At 46.3% G+C, this 15,359-nt stretch overlaps 1 protein-coding gene across 1 annotated transcript; it reads right to left on the bottom strand.

Moving 5' to 3' along the window:
- Positions 1 to 782: 782 nt before the first annotated feature.
- On the bottom strand, positions 783 to 7,691 carry MED10 (mediator complex subunit 10). Its single transcript, XM_077879630.1, has 4 exons — positions 7,499 to 7,691; positions 6,293 to 6,376; positions 3,542 to 3,644; positions 783 to 1,429 (listed from the first exon to the last, which is right to left on the bottom strand). The coding sequence occupies exons 1-4, from the start codon at positions 7,618 to 7,620 to the stop codon at positions 1,331 to 1,333; spliced, it is 408 nt and encodes a 135-aa protein (XP_077735756.1). The 5' UTR covers positions 7,621 to 7,691; the 3' UTR covers positions 783 to 1,330.
- Positions 7,692 to 15,359: the final 7,668 nt, after the last annotated feature.

Genomic DNA, 15,359 nt, shown 5'->3' with positions numbered 1-15,359 from the left:
AGATCTAGACCAGGCCAGGGATGCACACTGACCATGCAGGTTCCTGGGCCCAGCCTAACGCCTCTGACGCCACAGGACCCAATTTCTTTTTTATGAGAGAGTGAACAAGGGAAAGAGAGAGAGAGAGAGAGAGAGGAAGGCGGGGAGGCACAGAAGGAGAGAGAGAATCTCAAGCAGATTCTACTATGCACAGTGCAGAGCCCAACACAGGGCTCGATCTCACAACCCCGAGATCACGACCTGAGCCAAAATCAAGTGTCAGACGCTTAACCACCTGAGCCAGCCAGGTGCACCAAGACCTGCTTTCTAATAACTGGGTCCAGGTCACCCTGCTGCCGGTGGTCTGCGGTGGTCTGCAGGTTATCCCTGACAACGGCTGCCCTACGCCTGGGACCCAGCGCATGCCTGGATCACAGCCCACGCCACCCCGAGGGCACCAGGAACACAGGCTCCCAGGGCCGCTGGGCCAGGAGCAGGCAGCTGGCCCCCATGGTGTGCAGCCCCTGTGGTGGGACACGCAGCCCCGGGGGGTGCTTCCCTAGCGCCCATGCACCACCTTGTTCACGTGGGCACCGCCCTCTACAAGACCCGAGAGCCACTACAGGGGAACAGCCTTTGGCTTTAGCTCTTCCTGCCTGAATACCCGCAGAACAAATTTTATGAATATTATTCACACTTTGAGGAAGTAATAATTAACTGTTCGCAAGATACACTGTAGTGTAGTGTATAACGTTTTATATACTATAAAACGTTATAAAAATAATTACATGGAATAAATCCTATAAATACGTAAAGGTTTTATTATATGCTTCTAATTGAAATCCGTGTAAACAGTTACATTGAACACATTCTTTATGCACCATACTTGAAAACACAAAACATCAACCTAAAATACTTCTCAGATTAAGCCAATTTTTCTTTTTTAATTTTTCCTTTTTTTTCTTAAACTTTCTTTGACATCATAATAAAATAAAAAGAACAGCACATAAAAATAAAACCATTAGGTAGAATTTTTAAAAATTTAGTTTACCTATCATACTTAACATTCCCAAGACTACTGCCAAGAAGAATCAGATGCATCACACTCAAAGACGCGCGCTCTCCGGCCAATTAAGAACTTGAAGACCGAACAGATGCACGTCAGGGACAGAGGGGCAGCCAGGGCACAGCTCTGCAAGCCCTCCAGGCCCCGCCCCGCCATCCCCCAAGGCCAAGGACAGGGACAGGGAGGCTGGAGGACATCGGTGCTGCTGTCAGACACAGCCTGCCTGAAGGTCACAGCGACTCACACCTGAGACCAGGAGGGTCTTCGGACAGCAGGACGATGAAGTTAGGAAGGGGCGTGGTCCTCCCCTCGGATGCTTCGATACTTAGCCATGTCTTCAGGAAATACTTTAGAAAGTTCTTGAATCAACAGGCTTTTAAATTTCTAAGAAGAAAAACATACAACATCAAAAGATCTTTGTGACCCATCACCCAAGTGAAAAACACTCCCCACCCCCAGAGCCTCAAACTCAGCATAAAGTGTGCTTCCCTCCCTGCAAGCGGCGGTTCCCACGCAGCCTACTCAGCTCCTGTGGAGGCGACACTTGGGAGACGGGCTGCCAGCACCTGCTTGTGAACTTGGAACCATGTCACAGGTATGTTATAAACTATCTGAAGGAGTGCTCGGTCCAACACAAAATAAACACTTCAGACAGAGAAAGCCTCTCTCCTAAGTGCCAGCCACACAGGTGGAAATGATTTTTGCAGACAACACACGTAACAGGCATCTTCAAATAATATTTAATGAAGCAATTATTAACTCAAACCACAACAAACTCACTGTGTGCAAACAGCCTGATCAAAGCTTTCCGAGCACCTGGAAACCTGTCTACTCCAAATGCTGCAGCTTCTTGATCCTACTTATCAGCATAACATTTGTTTGAAGCCGATCTTACAAGAGCAGCTAAGTATCTGCCAGTGCCTCAAAGTCTTCGCAGAAGTCATACTGAAAAGCAGCACTACGGGTATGAGCAAAGACACAGCACATAAGACATCCTCCAGAGACACTGAGCCTAGACACAACCACCAGTAAGCTGCATCTTTCAGAAGCTTAAATATGTGGTCCAATGGACCACAGAACTGTGCCACAAGACCTGTGCAGACCCCAGGTGACACAGACCGCCACTGAGCACCACACAGACGCCCACTGAAAGCGATGGTCCCCGTGGTCACTGCCAGCAGGAGCCCCTGCACCGGGCCCGCAGCCTGTGTGTCAGAGGGATTTCTACTCACTCACACAACAGTATAATCAGGGCCCCCTATCAATTAAGGTGGTATCTCCCCAGGGTGATGCCAAGTTCAACAGCAACTGGTCCCCAAGTGACAAAACAGAAAAGCAGCTGTGGGCACCCCAGCAACCCTCACAGCACCCGAACCTCAGGACGGATCACTTGGGAGGGGATGGAAGCCCTGCAACCCCAGGGCAGCAGGTGACAGACACGTCATGGACACAGCCTCTCTGCTCATTCCCCTCACTTGGCCAGTGCGTCCTCTGAGCCTGGGGCATCAGCAGGATGAGCACACTTGTGTCCCGAGGTCCTGGAGCCGGAGCTGCCTCAGAGACAGAACAGAGGGAAGAAGAAGGAGCATCCTCATCAGGCACTCTCAACGGAGATGCTTTAGGAAAGGCTGGTCTACAAGGCCTCTCCAAGGGGGTGACACAGGCTGAGCCCAAAGGACAGTCGGTGTCCAGAGACATGCTAGCGTTCTACGTGGAGGAGACCACATGAGAAGGACCCACAAGGTGAGGGGTCTGGGGGATTCCTGGCGACAGACTCGAGCCCTGGGGGTCCATGTGGATAAGAGTGCAGGCGGAAAGGTGGGAGGGCACACAGTACCAGGCCACTGCATGTGGGGCCACTACAGCGATGGCACCGGGCACCAAAGAAAAAAACATCATCCCGCCCCCCCCAATCAGAACCACAGCTCAGTCAATTCAAGTTAAAAAAAAAAAAAAAAAAAAAAAAAGAAAAGAAAGAAAAAAACCCCAAGACCCCTACCCCTACATATTTCATGTTCGAGATGCATAGTGTTTTCTAGCTCTCATCAAAGCAAAGAAACACACAGAGCAAACTCTCTGGAGAACTGCAGGACGCGGGACAGGGTCCAAAGGAGTCTGGAGTTAGAGTCTGGAGTCAGGTGCAGGAGACAAGCACTGGACACACACAGGGAACCCTCTAAATCCCGGAACCGTAACTCCAGGAAATGGCCTAGCAAAGAAAGCAAAAAGCACTGAAGTGCAAACATGAGACACTGAAGCCTTATAAACGTGAACAGCTAGCCACGGCAGCTACCCGGGACCCCCTCACAGTAAGTCGACCACGCCGCTGCCCTGCGTCTGCCGGAGAGGCACTTCGCTTACCGCCTGCTCACACCGAAACCTCAGCCGCGTAACTGTGTGAACTAGTTTACATTTTACCAAGTACGGAGAAGACGCCAAGGTCTGTTAGCCAAACGTGCTTTGTAAGTATTTATCTTTTGCTTCCAAGATCCCTACCTTCATGGTGTCGATCTTGCCTTTGACTTGCTCATTCTTGGCCAGAGCCCTCTCCAGGCACTCTTTGGTGTAGAGCTGGGGGTTTCGTCCTTGATCTATGTATCTGGAAACATGAAACATCTCAATTAACAGACTCATGGTTGATACCTAGTCTCACAGTTTTCTGATTGGAGGAAAAGAGTTAGGTCTGTATAACTGCACACGGCCTTGTTTAGATAAAATGGCATCCGGGCACCACGTGAATCAGGATTCTTTCATTTATGCAAGTATAGATCATGTGATCTCATATTACTTTTAATAAAGTAACACACAAAATCAAGTCATAACCATGTATAAATCAAGCAAGCTTTGTAACCCTACCATTTTACGTTAGCATCTGTGCTTTTCAAAAGGTTTCGTGGCCAGTATCCTTGATCCTCACAATAACCTGTAAGGTCAGGCAGCTCTTGACGGGAGAGACCTAATGTGTCCAGGGAGGCGGGCAAGACACAGCCTCTGCTCCAGGTGTACCCCCTGGGTCCCTGGGGGAACCCCTTGTAGAGGAGCCTGGGGCCTGCTGGAGGGAGCAGGGAGCTGCAAGCAGGACAGCCCCTCCTCCTCCCCCAAGACTGTTTACACTCTGGTCCACCACTGTAGGAGGGCAGGACCCTGACATACTACTTGCCTAACTACAGCCAAGTCACATGAATTTAACACAGAGATTCTTTCCATGAATTCCTAAACTATAAAATTGTTTTAGAAATTTTTGATATTTGTCCCCAAAATGTCTTCATTACCCCACAGACTTCATCATGCATACTGCCTAGATGAATATCCACATTTATCACCAGTGGGCCACCTGCCTGCTTCTGTACCTTACAGACTTTCCTATCCTTTGGCTAAATTCAATTATTCATCACCAAGAAAAAGAAATCACCACTACCAAAGTCCAGTTTATGCTCCAGTAGAAAAAAAAAAAAATCATCACTTTATATCAAAAATACTGTTAAGTTACTGTTAATGGTGTAAAAATTGGTCTATAATTATAACAAATAACAAAAAAAATAAATAAATAAACCACATGTTCCAGAAATTCCATTTTATTGCAATGTGTTTGAAATGATGGAATGAAAGCAGCAAAATTATGATTAATGCTAAACAAAATATATCCATTTCTGAAGAAAACACCCAACAGGCTCAAGTGTCCTAAACAAATAACCGTCTCAACAGCAACATCGGGGCTGGGCTTTTTCTAGGGCCCAAGGGCTAAGTGCCACTCTGCCAGTACATCAACCTCAAGTCCTGGACAGGACGAGGACTACAGTTTTATCTCTGCTATCGTCAGTGTGTCCCAAAGTATGTGCTGCCAAGGCCACTAAGGACCTGGAAATGGCTCCTGCGTTGTGCACATCGATGGACAGTTTGCATCTGCGGCTTACCAGGGCTCCAAGGCCAGCCTAGTCCTAATCCCCCCGATGAACCTAACCCCTTCTGCCCACTGGCTGTGCCTACAGCTGTGGTTCTGGTGGCCCAGGCTGCACTGCCTGCTGTCCCACAATCTTTCCTCAACCCTCTTTCTCTCACTTGCCCTTCAGAGGCACCTGGCGTGTCTTGACATCCATCCCATACGTTCAAGGCCAGAGCTGCACTACTCAGAATACCCAAGAAAGGCTAAGAGCCTCCACCTGCACACACTCCTCAGGCAGGCAGCCACCGTCCAGGGTCTAGAGCTGTCCATATGCACGAGACCTTCACTCCCACCTGACCCCGGAGAGCTCGGTGGGCCAACAGAACACGTTGAGGACACGCAACATCGCCGCCAGCAGGTGAGGACAGAGCCGAGACTAGAAAGAATGCAGCCTATGTGTCCTGGGGGCAGGCAGATGCTAAGCTGTGCTGTAACTAGGACTCAAATCTCTGACCCTCTGGGAGGTAAGATGATGACCTTTCCCTTTACTGTTCCAGGAAATCTGGTGACTTACATTGCAATTCTAAAGCAAAAAGGACTAGCATGCTCTTGCTCTTGCCATTCCAAGCCCACTCCGCCTCCAGATAGAGAGAGAGAGAGAGGCGCCGCTTGGCAATGAGACAACAGTGCTGGCCGAGGAAGGACAAGTCCAGAATTTTATACACTTAGTAGCCAAACAGCCCACTGTGGTTACTTAGCAGTTCTTTCACCTGGGAAACCAGTGTGACAAAACCTGAACCAAACAAGCCAGAAAATTCCATTTCCTGGAAGCATTCTCTGGGCCACGACTGTGAGAGGCACACACCACTCTCCCCCCAGCAGACAGTGAATGGCCTTCCCAAATTTCCTTGGCCTAAGAACCTTTTCCCCCCAACAAAAGAGCAAATCCTTACCATCTCCTAAAATGAGCACTCCCAGTATAGTTTGGAAGACACCACACTAAAGTACTTCTCAGGCTGTTTCTACCTAGAATTTTTTAATTCATAATAAAGCCCACCTAAGACTTTCTGCCTCTCAAGAAAAAAAAAAGTGATATGCCTGCCCGTTTTGTCTAAGCAGGACTTGGGGAGCCTATGATGTTTTCTGCACATTTAATAACTCTTTATTCATTCTATTTCTTTTGAATTTTTAATCCTATTAAAACATAAGCTCCCTGAGAGCAGGTGTTTTTGTCTATTTTCTTTCCTGGCTTATCCCCAGCACCTAGGATGTGCTTGCCACAAACAGGCTCTTAAATACCAGTGGTTGAAGGCGTCATTATAACACAATAAAACAAGAGTTATACTCAAATTAAGAATACTTACTCAAAAACTTCTAAAGGCACAGTAATGTCATGAAGCTGCTGCCTGCACTTATCAATATCCTGTAAGCCAGTAACGATAAAATTCCTGAGGGAAAAGGCAAAAATAGAACATGTGGTTAATTCAGATGACAGCAGGAACACCACCCAGCTGGCCGGGGTGAGCTCCAGGCCAGAGTTCCTTACACACGAAGGCGAGTAGCTTTACAGTTAGCTACAGAATTCCAGGAAGGCTTTGGAACTAGAGAATACCCTTAGATATCCAATTCTCTTCTAAAGTAGAGACTGCCAGTATTGGGTGATAAAAACCACCCCTTCTGAGAATCTGATGAAAAACATCAATCTTCTCTCAAAGACAACGTGCAGCTGGTTTTGTGCGCAGCAGACTCCCGAGGAAGAACCCACCCTCCGATCCCGGAGGAGAAAGCCATCCCCCACCTGGTTTAATTTCTGCTCCCCTCTGGAGCTTAAGAGATCACCAGGCTAGTCCCCCAGCCCTGGGTTTGTAAGGCTGCGCTGCACTTATGTTTGATGTCTGTAGCCCCTAGAAAGCTAGAGCCCTTCTGCAGCATTCCTTCTGTGTGTGTGTGTGTGTGTGTCCCGTCCACCCCAGGGCCTAGCACCAAGCACCAGCACAGGACTGCTGCCAAAGAAGTTCCTAAGCGGTCTGCACCGTTTCTCGCCACCCTCCCCCTTCCAGTTCCACCACATCCAGACCTCGGCAGCAGGTGGTTCACAACCTTCTCCTTCCTGGGTGCAGTTTGGAGCACCCCGTGAAGTCCGCCTCCCCTCTGGGGACAGGGCCTGGACTCCCCAGAAGGGCCGGGGAGAAAACTGGGAAGGAGTCACGGCAGCCAGGGCAGGCTTTGATGACTTTGATGACTGTGTGGCCCTGACGACGTGTCCAAACGGGCCCTCGAGATAAAGTTCCAGCAAAACGGAGCGGGAGGGGGGCGGGCCCAAGTCCAGAGGAGGGCGGCAGAGAGGGGCGGCTCTCAGGTCAGACCCCGGCTCCCCACCCCCTCCCCGGCTCCCCACCGGCCCCCTGGCTCTCTGGCCCCCACCACCGCCAGGCTCCCGGGCCCCCACCCCCAGGATCCCCGGCTCCCCACCCGGCTCCCAGGATCCCCACCCGGCTCCCAAGCCCCGGCTCCCCACCCCCAGGATCCCCGGCTGCCGTCAGACGCCGGCGGACTCGGCCGCCACTCACAGCTTCTGGTTGAGCCCGGCCTGGCTGCTAGGCTGGAAGTCACTGACGATGATGCCGAGCTGCCGGATGTTCTCCACGAACTTCTCCAGGTGCTCCTCCAGGTGGTCGAACTTCTCCGCCATGGCCCCGCAGCAAACACCGCCCGCGCCTGGTCCCGCTCCGCCGCTTCCTGCTTCCGCCGGGGCCTGCCGCCACTTCCGTTTCCTCTGGCGGCGGGAGGCGGGGCCTGGGGCGGGCGGGGCGGGGCCTGGGGCGGGCGGGGCGGGGCCGACCCTTGGGGGCGTGGTCCTGGGCCTGGCGCGCTGCGGGGGCGGGGCCTGCGGGCGGGGCCCCGCCCAGCAGCCCGGAGCGCCCAGGTGAGTGGGGTCTGCCAGGTGTCTGCCCTCAGGCTGCCCTGCGAGCTCCAGGGGCCACCGAGAGCCGGCGGCGGGAACCTGCGGGGCTTCGTTCCGCCTCCGCTAGGCCTGGGCAAGTTCCCTGGTCTCGAGCCCTCGTTCTCGTCCATGAAACTGGAAAGAGTGCAGACGTGTACTTGACCTTAGCCTGGCTCAGAAGGAAGCACAGCAGGCAGGGCTTGGAAAAGGTAGCTTATCCCCACGAGGAAAATGACTTATTTTTTCCTGAATACACAAATTACAAGTACTCGCTGTAAATGGTATAATGAAGAGACACCTGAAATCCTACCCCCTGACATAAGCCATCTTTAAGATCTTGGAGCCCATGGACTCCTGAATTTCTTGATGTGCAGGGTCCAGCAGCCCCCTGGGCCAGACCCAGGCCCTCTTAGAACCACCCAGCCTTGGTCCTGAGCCTGAGAGGCAGCTCAAGGTGGGCTTCAGACCTATGACTTTCTCACTAGTGATCTATCTTCCTTATCCTTACCCACATGAGTACCTTAGCAACCAGGACAGCTCCCAGTGGCTAAAGCCTCCTGTCAGGACTGAGGCCCTCTGGCACTAACGGCTGCCAGTGTCACCAAAGGTCACAGCCACCTCCAAGCACCATGCAATGCCCCATATTCACAAACCCCTGCCTAGATGGAAATCCTGCAGTGTGCATGCAGGGACTTTCCTTGTCCCCCATTTGGAGTCCTTAACGTCAGCACTGGCCCCCCTTCCGTCCTCTCATGTGTAACTGGCATCCACCTCCTCTAATTCTTCCTTCTAACCACCTCCTACTCAGCTCTTCCTTCCTGCCTCTTGCCACCTACCGAGGTCAGGCCTTCCTCCATTCCTGCCAGCTCTAACAGAACAGCACCCTAAGGGGGCTTCCTCTCCGTAAAGAATAACCCCTCCTACTGCATGGAAACTGTAGTAAATGCTGTTGGTTGATCTTACTAAAATTCCATCTTGGTCACATCACTCTTGCTCTTAAAAAACTTTTCTGCTCATTTTTCTAGGACTAACCAATGTTTGCTCCTACAGTAGCCTCTCTGGACTCCTGGGACCACAGGCCACAGTGATTTCTCCCTTTACTGAATATCTTAATAAGCATCCTCCTTGCTATTCAACTCCTGGAGTCTTAGGCAAAATGAGAGAGCTCTTTTTCTAGATAATCTCTCCCAGATGTGACCAAAAATGGAAACCCCATGAAGGTAATTCATTTGTCAGACTTATCAAAATCAGGGACTCCAATTGATGTGGTGTACTAAGCTGATATGTGACGCCTCTGTTCTGCTCTGAATACACAGAAGTGTTAGGTAAAGTATCTCCCTCCCTATTTAACAACAACTGACTTCAGGGGAATTGTAAAACAAAGCAGAAATAAAATATTTGCCAAAGAAGGAAAAGATGACTGAGGAGAGATAAGGATAGGAAGTTAACAGTCCTTCGTTTCAAAAGAAAGAGATAGATATTGATGGAAAGTAGGCTTTGTTCAGTATTTATTTTAAAAATTTAAGGTTATATCTTTAAAAGAATATATAATGTCTGAACTAGTCGAGTAGAAGGAAATAAGGAAAATATAACCAATTCAATAGAAGGAAAGAAACAATTCAGGAGGCAAAGAAAAAACATGGAAAATAAACAAGCACAAAATAAGATGAAAGAATTAAGGACAAATATGTTGGTGATCACAATAAATGTAAACAGATTTAACTACTTACTTTTAAAAAAAATGTCATATTGAAAGCATTGTATGTTGCTGATGTTGTGGTTGTTCTTTTAGTCTAGCTATGTGATTTTCAAAGGCACACCTAAAACAAACATACACAATGGTTGAAGAAAAGGGGTAGGTTCCAATAAGGTATGCCAGGCAACCAAAAAAAGTTGTTAAAGCATATAAAATCAAAAATTAATAAGCTATAGAAAGATCTTTTTAGTGATAAAGGGAAGAATCCACCAAAATGACATACAAATATTAACCTCTAAGCAAATACTGGTAAACAATGAGGAAACATTCAAATCCATAATCAGAACAGGAGATTTGGAATACTTGTATCAGGAAATGATAAAGTAAGTGGGCCTATATATATATATATAGGCCCAAGTACATGTGTATATTTATAGAAATGTGACCATTCACTAGACCACAAAGGAAGTTTCAACAAATTCCAAGTTTTATCCCATAGACCAGATTTTCTGACCTCAATGTAATTATAGTAGAAATCAATGAAATTATTTGCTCTTTACACACATACACACTTGAAAACCAAAACACACTCTATGAAATAATCTATGGGTGTACATACAAGTGAATTTGCAAGACCCACTGGCTGGCTGTCATCCTGGTGTAATTTCTAATGGCACATTTCCGCTCACCACCAATGGCATCTCCATCTGGTTAATGCATGACATGGTCATCCTAGTTAAAAGGGAAAATGTAAAATATTCAGAACTGAATGACAAGCCTTTCTTGTCAAACTTCTGCTTTGCTTCTAAAGCTATTCTTTGAGGGAAAATTGCTCAGAAATAATAATAAGCTCAGGGTTCAATTGAAAAAGTAAACAAAAAGAAAGAAAAAGAGCAAAAGAGAAATCACAAGCCCAGAAACTATATAGAAAGGAGTGATAAAGACAGAGAATGATGGAAATGAAAACTATTTTGTTAGTTCTCTTTCTACTTTTACCAGAAGCTCAAAGATCAGCAGTAAAGAAAAGCTGACGGGTGAAAAGATGAATCAAAATCAAACAGGCATATTTCTGGCAAGCCCATCAGGGAGGCAGAGAGAGAGAAAATCAACAATATTATACATGAAGGAGGAGACATAATTCAGTTACAATGAAACCTATATGTCCCTATTTTGAAAGCTTAGAAGATGTGGACAATTTTCTAGGAAACTTACAAATATTAACTTAAGAAATAATAGGAAATCAGAACAGATCCTAGCCTTTCAACAAACTGGCTGGTAGATAAAAAATCTCTTTTAAAGAAATGAAAGGTATCAAACTCTGCTAGGTTTTTTTTTTTTTAAACTCTGACAGGTTTTTACACTAGTTCATCTCTTTTTAATCAAACATTGAAAGAAAATAATTTCCAACTTACCTGGATGCTTTCAAAGACTAGAAAAAAAAAAAGAAAGGAAGAAATACATCCCAGATCATTTTTAAAGGGTTGTATAACTTTGGTATGAAAAGCACACAAGGGCAGTGGAAAGAAATTAAAGAGGGAAGGATGGAAGGGGGGAAGGAAGGACGGAAGGAAGGAAGAAGGAAAGAAGATATAGGCCAATCTTTCTTTCAAAAGTAGATGCAAAAATTCTAATAAAATATCAGCAAATCAGTTACATTCTATCAGACATCACTTACTGCTGCATAATGAACCTCCCTAAAACTCAGTGGCTTAAAATCCTCTCTTTGGCTCTCACATCTGCAGTGTGGGCTGTGTATGGCATTCGTGGCTAGCCTCTGTGCCATGTTGCACGAGTGGTGCTGACTTACCTGGGACCGAGGGATCTGCTTTCAAGAGGCCCACACACATGGTCACCACGTTGGTAGGAGCTGGGATCTCTGCTGGGCTGTGTAGGCTGGAGACCACTGCTCACCCCCACCTCTCTCTGTGGGCCTTGGGGCTTCCTCAGTTCATGGTGGTGCATTCCAGGAGCACAGACCTCAGGAGAAGCTGGTGTGTCCTAGCCTCAGAAGTCCCCCTGTGTCTCTTCCACCATAGCCAGGGCACATCTAGATTCCCAAGGAGGGAACGTTTAACCAATCATCAGTGAAAGAGGTAAGAAATCATACTGTTGGAAGAGTAGTGAAATAGGACATCCTGTTGAAGCCCTTCTTGGAAAATACAACCTATCACACATCACACTGAAAAAAAATAATGATCTGTTGGGCCTTTCCTGGGACTGCACGAAAGGTTAACTATCAGAAAATCTATTACATAACTAAGTCCATTAAAGATTGGAGGAGAAAACCATCTCGGGTAGATTTAAAAATTAAACATTTGATAAAATTAAATCAGATTCATGATTTTAAAAACAAAAACAGAGGCACCTGGGTGGCTCAGTCAGTTAAGCATCTGCCCTTAGCTCAGGTCATAATCTCAGGGTCCTGGGATTGAGCCCCACATCGTGCTCCCTGTTCATTGGGGAGCCTGCTTCTCCCTCTTGCTCTGCCCTACTCCCCCAGTGTGTGCGCTCGCTCTCTCTCTCTCCTCTCAAACAAATAAAATATATATTTTTTTAATTTTAAAAAGAAAAAAAAAAAACAACTCTGGAAAAACAGAATGGAGACAAAACTTTCCAAACCTAATAAAAGACAGCCACCAAGCACCTATGGACGGAATGAGGAAAAGTCAGAAACATTTTCGTCAGAGTCGTAGACAAACCAGAACAGTTACCCCAACTACTAAGCACCGGGCCAGCACAAAGCCACCTCAGACTTAGCGCTTGCTCTTACTCCTGGCCTCCCCTATAGTCAGCCTTCCTTTTCGTTGGTTTTTTTTTTTCCCCCCAACATGGAAGGATTCACGAATTTGCATGTCGTCCTTCCAAAGGGACCATGCTCATCTCCTTGGCAGGCTCTTCTGACATTGAACTTCTATGCCCCCTGACTTGTCCTCAAAATTCCTGGGTATTTTATGCCTCAGCATCCCTGCTGTGCTTCAGCATTCTAGACATATGCAGCCCCCAGAGTCCCAAACGTAGGCGAACTAGCTGGTAAGTGAGTTTTGATCATTTGAAAACCAGGGGAAAAGAAGACAAAGGACGCTACATAAGGAAACCAAATGCCTACTTTCCTGGTGTGGGTGTGATCCCTGCAGGAAGCTGTCCTCTCCTGTTGGGTAGACCCTTACAGCAACTGGCTTTCCAAATAATGAAGAGAAACAGGTGTTTCTGAGGTTTTCACCCCTGGCTGCATCCGCCATGCCCCCATCCTGTCTGCTGGGGATATCTCTGCTGCCTCCTGCATTTGCATATATAACTCCAATTATATTGGGCCAATTTCTAAGACCAGCTTTAGCCTGAGAGGGGTGACCTGTTCTGCACTGCTGCTTTTCTCCTGCTTGAACACGAGTGCCCTGGGTTCGTGATCATGCTACCCTTCATATTGGTTCCCTAGTACTGCTGGAGCAAAATATCATCCACTGGGGGCTTAAACAATAACAAGATATTGTCTCCCAGTTCTGGCGGCTGGAAGTACACGATCAAGCTTTTGGCTCCTGCAGCTGTGGGGAGACTCTACTCCATGTCTCTCTCCTGGCTTCTGGTGGTTTCTGCCCATCTTTGCCGTTCCTTGGCTCACAGAAGCATCATCCTGATCTCTGCCTTTAGGTTTACACCATGTTTTCCCACGTGTCCGTGCTCAAGTTTCCCCCTTTTATAAGGACACTAGTCGTGCCAGGTTAGGGCTCACCCTAATGACTTTATTTTAACTTGATTGCACCTGAAAGGACTCTATTTCCAAATAAAATTACATTCTAAAGTACTGAGTGTTAGATATATTTGGGGAGGGTGGAGATACAATACAACCCCTAACACCTTCCTCTTCTGTTCAGGAACACCTACCCTTGCCTTCTGTATTGTGACCACTGGGTGGTTAAGTCTCAGGGCCAGATCCTGATGACTACAACTATGCCCTTAGTCCCCACATTTTTGAGATCTGTGATGAGTCTACCAGCTGCTGTCTACCAGACTTTCTCCTTCCTCTCTCCTCTTATTTGCATCAGCTAGAGAGAGAGCAGAAATGGAAAGTTGTAAAGTCAGACTTTTAAAACCATCCCAAAAAAATAAAAAAATAAAATAATAAAATAAAACCATTCCAAATGGAGCCATTGAAGTCCACTGAGTACAGGAAAGTTAAAAAGTATTTCTCGATCACTTATCTCCCTGTTATTCAAAATTATTGCTCCATAGACTACTATTCTCTGCTGAAACCAAAAGCAATTCCAACCCACTGGAACCTACACTGAAATCCTCCCTTTCCTCCTTAAACAGCTAACCAGTGGCTGCTTTTCCTTTACTTAGCATTCTAAGTACTGTTGGTTTGTTGTAAGAAATATTTTTAAATGGAAGCACCCCAGGCTCCCGATGTAAATGGAATTAGGCTGGAAAATCCCTGCACGTCAGAGGGTGTACGTGTTAGGACACTGCCTTAGAACCCCACAGAGCTCTGCTGACTATAGATTTTGCAGCTTGTTTTCCCTCTGAAGTGGACTTGATCAGCTCCTGGGAAATTTCCTGACTTCTAATACTTCGTGACCTTGGAAGCTGGAGGCTGTTTTTTTCTTTTTTTCTTTCTTTCTTTTTTTTTTTTTTCAATCACATTACTACACTATCAGCACTCACGACCCTTAGTGATGCCATTTGGAACATTTTTTTGCCATTCATTCTAATTTATTCTGAAAACCAGACTCAGCTTAAGTTAAAAAAAAAAGTAGCTATTCTTCCAGGAGGGCAAAACAGCTGTTTTGTACTTTTCACTTTGTGGATTTCAGCACATTAGCAATTCTGGCAGAAGGGAAGATTTGCAACTCCGTTGTTTGATAGTGATGATGACGATGATGTCGTGAAGATGGTGGTGATGATGATGATGGTACTAATGATGGTCGTGATGATAGTCATGATGATGATCATAATGGTAATGATGATAGTAATGATTAAGATGTCGTGATGATGATGGTGATGATGTTGGTGATGATAGTAATGTTGATGGTCATGGTGATTATGATGGTGATGATAGTAATAACAATGGTCATGATGATGATGGTCATGTCATGATGGTCATGATGATGGTGATGTGATGATGATGATGATGATGGTGACGATGGTGAGGTCATGATCATACTGAAGGCAATAGCTAGCATTCTATTGAGCATTTTATATAAATCATTTTATTTATTCTTCATAACCCTAAGAGGAGGCCACTATAATATGCACCATACGTGGTCAAATATAAGCCAAAAATTTTTCCCTAAATACAGGATTGGGAGGCAGAATAATTGCAGTTGGTAAAGGATGCTGATATTGTTCTTGCCCCAAGTGCTGTATTGAGACGTAAATGTTCAAATAAATTAGATGCTGCATTCATTCTATTAGGTTCGCATGCCTTGTGCAATAAAACATAGAAATTTTACCGTTTTCACACTAAAAACTGTTGAGAAACCATAAGAAAGCTCTTCTATTTGCTTTTATGTGCAACATTTGTAGTTCTACCTAGAATTCTATGTAATGTGCCTGTGACCAAGATTTAAAAAGCAGCAAGATTATACTCAAATAGCCTATGGATTGTCATGAGAGCCAATCATGAAATGCAAGCATGCAGTTAACTTTCACTATCAAGTTTTAATGAAAAATTTGTCACAAATTCAAGAGAGGGAAGGATAGCATTATAGAAATAGAGATGGATAGGATGAGCCTCTTTAGCAAGTCATACAAACAGAGGAACATAAACTTTTTAGACTCCATACCTTTTTTCACC

This window comes from Canis aureus, chromosome 31 (assembly GCF_053574225.1).
Source record: "Canis aureus isolate CA01 chromosome 31, VMU_Caureus_v.1.0, whole genome shotgun sequence".
NCBI lineage: Eukaryota > Metazoa > Chordata > Mammalia > Carnivora > Canidae > Canis > Canis aureus.
This window is presented reverse-complemented; position numbering and strand designations above follow the sequence as displayed.

What these genes read in the sequence shown, in the direction of transcription:
- MED10 (XM_077879630.1), bottom strand. Translation starts at nt 7,620, where the DNA reads ATGGCGGAGAAGTTCGACCACCTGGAGGAGCACCTGGAGAAGTTCGTG. An exon ending in GCCGGGCTCAACCAGAAGCT is followed by an intron (nt 6,377 to 7,498) that starts GTGAGTGGCGGC and finishes CTTTTCCCTCAG; the next exon opens with GAATTTTATCGTTACTGGCT. An exon ending in GTGCCTTTAGAAGTTTTTGA is followed by an intron (nt 3,645 to 6,292) that starts GTAAGTATTCTT and finishes TCATGTTTCCAG; the next exon opens with ATACATAGATCAAGGACGAA.